The 9,165-nt window shown below is 40.7% G+C and overlaps 1 protein-coding gene across 1 annotated transcript; it reads right to left on the bottom strand.

The window, feature by feature from the left end:
- Positions 1 to 2,506: 2,506 nt before the first annotated feature.
- LOC134089694 (collagen alpha-1(V) chain-like) lies at positions 2,507 to 8,539 on the bottom strand. Its single transcript, XM_062544137.1, has 13 exons — positions 8,387 to 8,539; positions 6,126 to 6,179; positions 5,947 to 6,000; positions 5,671 to 5,724; positions 5,513 to 5,566; positions 5,367 to 5,384; positions 5,063 to 5,116; positions 4,910 to 4,972; positions 4,274 to 4,439; positions 4,061 to 4,167; positions 3,620 to 3,697; positions 3,234 to 3,416; positions 2,507 to 2,840 (listed from the first exon to the last, which is right to left on the bottom strand). Exons 1-13 carry the CDS (start codon positions 8,537 to 8,539, stop codon positions 2,685 to 2,687), a joined length of 1,194 nt encoding a protein of 397 aa, XP_062400121.1. The 3' UTR covers positions 2,507 to 2,684.
- Positions 8,540 to 9,165: the final 626 nt, after the last annotated feature.

Below are 9,165 nucleotides of genomic sequence, written 5' to 3'. Positions count from 1 at the left end.
GGCTACACTACAGGTTGTGTCATCTCTGTACCATGTAATGTCAGTCTTGCCTCAAGACAACGCCCCCTCTGTTCACATTAAGGTAATGCTGTTCACAATCTGTCTCACATTTAGAAAATGTTTGTGGTCATTCGTCATGAGTGACAGACCCCAGACCACGATGTAAGCTCATGTATCTCACCTATCAACGGCTGTCAGACAATTGAAAAACAAAAAAAAAGATTAATTTCTTGCTCATGATGAAGTTTTCATGGAGTTAACGTAGAATCAGCATGGAATTAAAGTATAGGCTAATATTGCTTAATATTAATCTTTTCCAACTTTCAACACAGAATCACTCATCATCCAATAAAACCAGTTGGACTGTGTCTATGACTCCAGACACCACTTACTAAATGCCATATTCTGGCTTCCTGCTCTCTTTCCGTTTTCCCACTGGCTTCCCTCGCTGCTCTCTGTGATGCAGTGATGTCCTTAGATGTTGTAACAATGGAAGGTGTGATGTGCCTCAGGAAGAGACAGGTGAGAGGTGAAGGCTGATTGAGAAGGTCCCCCCTATAGTGTAGATGCTGTTTCTCCACATATGTGAGATTATGTCCCATGTGTTCAACTTTTTTTTCAAAACGGTATGTGTATGTGTATGTGTAACATACTGCCTGTTTGTCAAGTCATGTATTTATAAAGCGCACACCCAAACAAACCAGTCACAAACAAGTCACAAACAAGTCCAATTTTCACAAGGAGAGCAGGCTCACTCTGTAAACTCAGTGGGTTATGTGGGACATATTATCTCTCTCACACATACTCACACACACACACACACACACACACACACACACGCGCGCGCGCGCGCGCGCGCACTCACACACACACACACACACACACACACACACACACACACACACACACACACAGTTCAGGAGGAACAGGTGTAAGGTCAGGAGTATCATCTTGACAGTGGAAAAAAACTGAGATGAATAGAGTGGCCTGTAACTTAAAGAATTGAGTAGTTTGTTTATTTGAAATATGTACATACAATTGTGCAGCTTTTAAACATCATCCTGACAAAGAGGCAATAAATGGCATGTAAGTGCATGATAGTTTGAAAAGGTCTCTTGTTATTTAGTACATTTCTTATTAAACAAAAATGTGGTGATCTGATTGTATCTATGGAACAAGCACTCTGCACTCTGTGTGATCCAAATGAATAATTGAGACCACAGCTTTTGTTGTTGTTGTTGTTGTTGTTCTGGCACCATTTTGTTTACTCTTGACAAAGCATACCAATCATTTTGAACATTTTAAGGTAATATTGCAGATGTTTCTTATTAAAGCACAAAATGTAATGCAAAGAGAAGGAGAATGTGTTATCAGAAGGCACCACTCCCCACAACTGACACCTCTTGACAAGTCTTAAAGTGTTCTTTAACCTTGAAAGTGCTAAGCATGCTAACAGAGAGAAGATAATTAACCAAACGCCTGGACATGTAACACCCTGTAAACATCTTGATGGTGAAAATTATTCATCAGCTGCTTTCTTTTTTTTAATATTACTGTACAAAAAATTGCAAAAAGATGAATCTGGTATTTATTGAGTTTAGGGAATGGTATGATATCTATTTCAATGACCAAAATGACCACACCATAAATTACAGTAAGGTTAAAAAAATATAACCAATATACATCTACGAAAATGAACAGAACAAAACAAATACAGAAGAAACAGTATTGTCTCAGCCAGCTAAGGCAACCACGTCAATGTATACTTCATGCAAAACTTCAGGGGCTCTATACTCTGTCCTTCCAAAATCTGGGTCTGATCCATAAGCATTAAGGATCAGTCTGGTCAAATGTCATAGTAAGACACATAACACAAGTTAGGTAGGTAGGTCGTGGAAAATTGATACATCAACTTTTAGATTATGTCATTATGACAGGAAGATATGTTTCCCTAAGTGATGACAAGGTGTGCATGATATGATTAACAATGCCATGTGCACAGACAGACACCTGAAAAATACAAATGACCGGTCTGTTACAGTAAATTATGCATCCTGGCAATATCAATGAGATGTGCAGTCCCATATCGAAGTAAGTGGCACCTTGAGCACTGACAAGTCAAAGGTTTGTGCACAATGATTGTTGAGAAATCAAACTAATTCAAAAGAACTGGTAAATGTTGGAAGTTGGTGGTGAGGTTTCATATTGTTTATCAAAGTAAGCAGTGTCTCTAATTTAGAGCACATTGTTAGAGAGATCTGACACAGATTTGTCCACAGTCTTCTGGTCATGAACATACCTGATGTAAAAAAAAGTAAATCCAGCACTTGAAAGTACAAATAATCTTTACACAATCTAGGCAAAAGAATCATACATATAACCAACATATATAAATAAGCACCAGTATCAAGTTTCTAAAGCCTTTGTAAACAAAAATAACGTGATAAAACTGCCATGTGAAAATTTGGACAAAGAGTTTATGATGCTCAACTGCACATTTCCTGCTGATACACTAGATTTCCTGGTCCCTGGCAACACAGAGTACAGTACAAAGCATCCTTGTCCTGGTCGTTGCCCTTTCATTTTCAGGCTTTCCCCCAAATCCAGCTCTCCTTTGCTGGAGTGCCAAATGAAAGGCACTCCTAAGATCAACTGTCCTCCAGGCTGAGCATATGCAATTGGTCCTAACTGAAGCAAACAGGCCCAACAGTGAAGCTAAACTCTTCAGTGAGGTCACTGTTGCCAAACAAAGCCACGTCTCTGATTGGTAGAAGATCCAGGTCGTTGGTCTCAAACTGGAACACAGACTCCCGGGACCCAAGGTCGAACGCCGCAGCGGGCTGCCAGAAGAATGAGGGAAATGTGAAATTAAAGCTGCAGTCAGTGTGCCTCTAGATCTAGAGTAATTACACATTTCTGAAGGATGATAGATTGTCCCTGTCTCTTCTCTGCATATTGATGCTTTGTCTACTGTGTTTTTATGCAGAGGTCAGAAATGAAAGAGAACCCAGACATGTCACATCAAATACAGCAAATACATCAAAATGGCACTAACAAATTATCAGACTACTTAAAAAAAAAAAAAAAAAAAAAAAACATTGATTCTTTAACGTTACTTTCTCAAGTTCAGGTGAATTTTACTTTTGTAACAAAAATGTGCATGGCTCATTTTTTTCCTTTTTTTTTAAAAAAAAAACATGGTGGGAAAGATAAGTAAGTTTCAACAAACATACCATACAATCACGTAACGTGCCCATATAACTTTGCCTCCTCGTGTCTGCGAGGAACTTAATCTCCCTCTCTGTTGTTCCTTGCCTGCTGCCGGGTTGGCAGGTGAAGGTTATGTTCTGAGTGGCCAGGTTGCTGTTGAGTCTCAGGAACCTCATCTGCACCACACTGCTCTCTGTGTACTCAAACTACCACAGGGCAAAGAGACGATTGGGTTACAGATATCAGAGAAGAGCTCAGAATAATCAAACAGGGAAGGTAGACATGGCCAAAATAACCCTCTTGGTCCACAAAGTTCCAGCACTTGAAGACATAAAATGCATTACTGCAGTGCTGTGATCAGTAATCTTTGTCTGAGGACTGAGTAGTGTGGTGTTTTTTTATGGCCTACCTGAAAGCCACCCTCTTTATTACTGAGCCACTGAAAAGAGTCTGCGTCGGAATCCTTTAGCCAGGATCTCAGAGGTAACTGCAGGGGAAAGAGGCATGCTCACTCAGGTTTTACACTGATTGCAATAAAACAATTACCAGCATGTCATCAGAATAATACTGTAACACTTGTGACCATAGATACTGTATGATGCAGCAGCATGGGGATGCAAAACAAAACGCTATTTATAACTTATAAGAAAATCACATACAGTAAGAGATGTAATTTCAACAAAATTATTGGATAATTACTGTAAGTGATCATCACAATTGGTTCACTTTTGTTTGATACACATAGATTGTAATGTAGATGAAGAGGACAAAAGCTGGATTATCAATGTGCATTACATCCTCATTGCATACAAAACTGCCTGAGGTGACATCAGGGGATCACAGATGGTACCTGAGATTTCCATGGAGACAGGCATGTTTTTCCACCTGAAGTGAGGTCACAGTAGACCAGAAGGGCATCAGCAGGGCTCCCCTGATTTGGGTCAATGTAATACATCCCTGAAACAACAAAACAGACAATGGTCTGACTCACCATACTACAACAGGCCCAACTCACCAAACACCACAACAGATAATTAGACAGGAATGCATGTCAGATTCTGACCACTGGTGAAGTTGGGCTGTGACAGCCACAGCTCAAGGCAGCTGGTGGCTGGATGCTCTTTGGTGCCCTCTGGTGGGTTTAAAAACCAGCGCAGGTCCTGCTGTAGTGATTCTAGTAAGGTTCTAATCAGAGGATAGTTGGGCTTGTCTGCCAAGTAGGTGAGATCCTGGAAAGGAAAGGAACAAAACAACATGAAATTGCTTGTCAGCTTAGCAGAGAATGCAAACTACAACAGTGACACCTGGTGGCTCCACAGAAAAGATGTAATTCTACACAGAAAATGGTACATTCAAATAACAAGTCAGACAACAACACTGACTTAAGTAAAAGAATCAAAATAGCCGTGCTTGAGCAGAACACTCAAGAGACAAAAGTCATTTTCTACATCATCATCATAAACACAGAACAGCATGTTACTATGATATCAAAACACAAGCATTGAGGAAAACTCGACAACTGATCTCTAATCTCACAGATGGCATACAGAACACACTGGAGTCTCTTTGCCACTTTAAGCTCTGTTAGACTCCTGTGCTTCCAAACAGTGTTTCAGTTAAAGTTCTCTGTGCTCAATTTGGATTGCCATCATCATTTTTCAATCACAACTAAAAGGTAATAGCACTTGACATGACATGCCTTCAGTTGTACTAGTGTGAGGTTCAGAGATATCCCAGGGGGCCCTGGTGCTCCCGGTAGCCCCTAATTAAAAGAAAAGCACACAAACACATTACAATAATGCACTAATAATCATAATATAGTCTGCTCATGATACAGCACAGCAGTACTCACAGGTGGTCCTCTTGTCCCCTTTGGGCCAGGTTGTCCTTCATACCCATTTGGACCCTGGAGAACAAGACACAATAACACTTTGTTTTTGTTTTTACAAACAATGCGTGTAACGTAAACCATTTTTCATGTACAGGTAAGCCATACAGGTGTACCGGACCACTTCTCTGTCTGTATTCTGAGTGCATGCTTAACTGTAGAATGTAGAAATAATGGAAGGAGATGCATATATTTTGTATATACAGTAATGCTATAGTGATGCCCTTGCATTGATCCATTTTATCTACTGATGAGAATGACAGCCTACCTTTTCACCAAACAATCCCTGTAGTTGGGGGAGGAAGATATTTCAGATCAGTATTTATCAGTTATACCTCAGCTCTGCCACCAATAAGTCTGAAGTAAATGAAAAAAGAAACCAGATAACGTGTTTAATATGCATGGCACGCTTACAGGCATGCCAGGAAGCCCAGGGGTTCCTCTTCGTCCAGGTGGGCCGATGTCCCCCTTGAAGAGGAAACGAGATAAATTAAGCTTTGACGTGGATTGACACAGATTGTAAATGTGATATAAGTACATGGAATTTCTTCACACCCAAACCAGGCCATTACCTGCTCTCCTTTGGGTCCACCCTGTCCAACATTACCCAGAAGGCCCTGTGTTCCCTAAGAATAGACGTATCAATATTAATGGAGCAAAGTTTTACCTGAATATGCATATACTGTAACACTCTGTCATCATGATTATTAGCTCTATAGCGACAACAGACTAATAAATAAACTATTAACTATTAATACTAATACTGCACACAGGTTCAAACAAAACATTAACGATCTATTCTTGCTGACAATGTTCTATTTTTTGTGGATTAGGTAGTGTTGCAGTACCTTTGGCCCTAGAACGCCCAGAGGACCTGGCGACCCCATCAATCCCGGCTCTCCCTTCAGAAAAACATGATGTGAGAATAGGTTATACAATAGTTTATATACAGTATATATATATATATGTGTGTGTGTGTGTGTGTGTAAAATAGATATATAGAGTGTAGGGTAAATCCTGATCATACCTCCACACCCTTCTTCCCATCTACTCCCTTCTCACCACGGATGCCTGGTGTGCCCTAATACCGGAGAGGAAAAGATTTGGATAAAAAAGGATAGTTTTAATTACATTTCAGTGTGATCAGTACAGTACATCAGTTTTTCCAAATCTAATTACTTGTATTTCAAAAGTGGTACAATGTGTACTTGGACTCTGGTATAGTACTGTACTACTTCATGGAAATATTGCTATATTGTGTAATACTTACATATGGCCCTTGTCTTCCTGGAGGCCCAATCTTCCCCTTATCACCCTGTTTACCCTGTACATATCAATTAGCACATTAAGCAGATGGCTTGTTCGATACTTCAGTATCTGTACTATACTGTAATGCTGCATCTTCATAACATATGCAATACATACAGAACCCAGCGCACAGTAAGAAATGATGCAAGACACCCTGTAACAGCATGAGATCATGCAAAACACACGGGTACATTTTGTTTTTCCTTCATCTACTGCTCCACACTCTTTGTCTTTATGTGGAACAGGGGATAAAAACAGCATCTCGTCTCATAGGTCCAAACACATTAGGTGTGTATAGGGGCTCAGGGACCCCTTACAGAGAGCGAGTTGTGTTATTGAGGTCATAATAGCACCTTGGGCAACAACACATTTAAATGCTCAGTGGCCAACTCGTCCTCAACTCCGCAGAGGATTATATGCTAACTTAAATGCCAGCAGGAGAGCACAGAGCACCCCACTGCCTGAGCCTGGTGGATGTGAACATCAACGACTGTGCAGCTTTTCTCATGCTGTGAAAACACTATTGTTTTTGCATATTCATTGCAAAGGACTGAACCAACAGGCGTGCAACTCAAATAATATTCAAAATATTCAGGACTTTGAAAGGGCTAGACAAAAATGTCCTACCTTCTCTCCCGGTGTCCCTCTAGGCCCTCTGATTCCAGCTTTACCTCTTCTCCCCTGAGAGGAAGATTAAACCTTTTCACTGCACACAAAGCAAGCGGTTGTGATAGAATACAGGGAAACGGTTTCTTGTCTTACCCTCAGTCCACTGTGCCCTGTTTTTCCTGATCGTCCATCTCGACCATCTTTTCCCTGTAAGTCAGTAAACACTTAATATAACGAAGCTAGGTATGTTTACATTGCTTAGTCATTTACTTTCCGTCTGGGTTTCTGTTGAATATTAGCAACTGTGAGACTGCTTGCTGTGCTTTAAGATAATATGGATGAACCAAGTATTTCACCATTTTCTCTAATGTTAAACTTTCAACTTTGGTCTGTCAGAAATACTCTCGGATGTTATTATAAGTCCATTTACAACCTTATTATTAGACCGGGGAATAAAATGACCCATTTTAGCAGATATCTAGTGCCCCTTCATGCTTATCTGGCCCCGCGTGAATAATTAAGTACACCTTATGCTGATTGACCATTTTGCAGCCAAAGACCGTTCACGATAGGGTCCAAGAGGGGAGTGGTGAGAGCAGTGATATGAAAGACAATGGCCGGGTTTCCCAAAATTGCTCAGAAGCTCTTAAGTGCTAAGAACTTCTTAGGAGCGTTATAAGAATGTTCTAAGAACGCTCCTAAGAAGTTCTTAGGACTTAAGAGCTTCTTAACGATTTTGGGAAACCCGGCCAATGTGTGTCACAGTCTGTCTTTGTTCAGATTTGCCTGTTTTTTTACAGGTGATTTCAAAGATTTGTTTCCAGTTCACAGCTGCATATGGCTTTGTGGCCATGCATCAAACTTTCAAGGTAAAACATGTTTTTCCATTCTATGACGTCTTTAAAGTAAAGCTTGAGGATTAGAGATGTGTCTGAAATACAGTATGTGCAAATGGAAGGACATATTAACACTACCTACAGACATAGCGTTTAGCCTGCCTCTGTTTTCAGTCTGTCAGCTCTTTTTACAAACACCAATCCAGACAGTTACATTTCCATTCAAAAACATTTACACTTATTGATTTGGCAGATGCTTTTATCCAAAGTGATTTACAAAAATGAGGAATAGCATTCAAGCTACAACGCAGAGAAGACCTTAGGAAGCATTTCATACTACAGCAATCAATGCTAATACCAGAGGATGGGAGTACAAACGTTTTAAGCACTAGTTAAAGTGTAGTCGAAGGAGGAAGTGGTAGAAGAGGAAGAAGCCAGAGGAGGGAAAATGGGGGGTGCATGTTAAGTGCAATAAGAGGGCAAAACCATATCAGGGGTCAAGGAAGGGTTTTTGTCACCTTTTGTCCTTTCACACCTTGTCTTCCCTCAGGTCCTCTTCCGCCTGTCTGTCCCTGGAAGTGTCAGTAGATCTCTCATTAAAAAGTCTGTTCTGGCTGGTGGCACAGCTCCAACAGTGTGAGGGCTCATTATTGACCAAATGTACTTGCCTCCGGACCAGTAGAACCATTAGGTCCATCAGGCCCCATCTCACCAGGTGTCCCCTGCAAAAGGAGAATTTTAAAGTCGAGCACAATCTAAATATCTTCATTTAGAATCTGATGATAAAATTATGGTATAACTGTGTTTTGATTATGCACTGCTGGGGTAAGACTGACCCACAAATGAGGGACTCCTAGCTCATTTTAGAGTCACAGAACAGGAGATTACATAATCCTGAGAACACTACCCCTTCTGAGTAGATGTGCAAAGAGAGATGTTGTACCTCTAATCCAGGAGGTCCGTTAGGTCCTCTTATTCCAGGTAAACCCTCTGGTCCCTGAACACAGACAAAATGACCCTACTGCATTAAGACACTGTGATTTAACACTAACTCACTACAACATTTATTACAGAAATGCATACGAATGTCCCATACCATCTCTCCTGACTCTCCTTTGTCCCCTGGGTCACCTCCAGTCCCCCCTGGACCAGAGAAGCCCTTTGGACCAAGTGCGCCTTGGTGTCCTAGTCGCCCCATCAGTCCCTATGAAAGCATAGGTGAGTTACAGTGACATACTGTACTACAGCTTTTCAGGAACTACTTTCAATTATATAACCTGTAACCTGTGGAATTTTAATAACAATATGCCATTG

This window comes from Sardina pilchardus, chromosome 8 (assembly GCF_963854185.1).
Source record: "Sardina pilchardus chromosome 8, fSarPil1.1, whole genome shotgun sequence".
Classification (NCBI taxonomy): domain Eukaryota; kingdom Metazoa; phylum Chordata; class Actinopteri; order Clupeiformes; family Clupeidae; genus Sardina; species Sardina pilchardus.
The sequence above is the reverse complement of the archived record's forward strand: the minus strand, read 5'-3'. Positions and strand labels throughout refer to the sequence as shown.

Excerpts from the sequence above, each read along its gene's own strand:
- LOC134089694 (XM_062544137.1), bottom strand. The coding sequence starts at position 8,539 with ATGGTTCTACTGGTCCGGAGGCAAGTACATTTGGTCAATAATGAGCCC. Across the intron at positions 4,168-4,273 it reads ACAGCCCAACTTCACCAGTG|GGATGTATTACATTGACCCA; the intron begins GTCAGAATCTGA and ends TTGTTGTTTCAG. Across the intron at positions 2,841-3,233 it reads GCACGTTACGTGATTGTATG|CCCGCTGCGGCGTTCGACCT; the intron begins GTATGTTTGTTG and ends TTCTTCTGGCAG.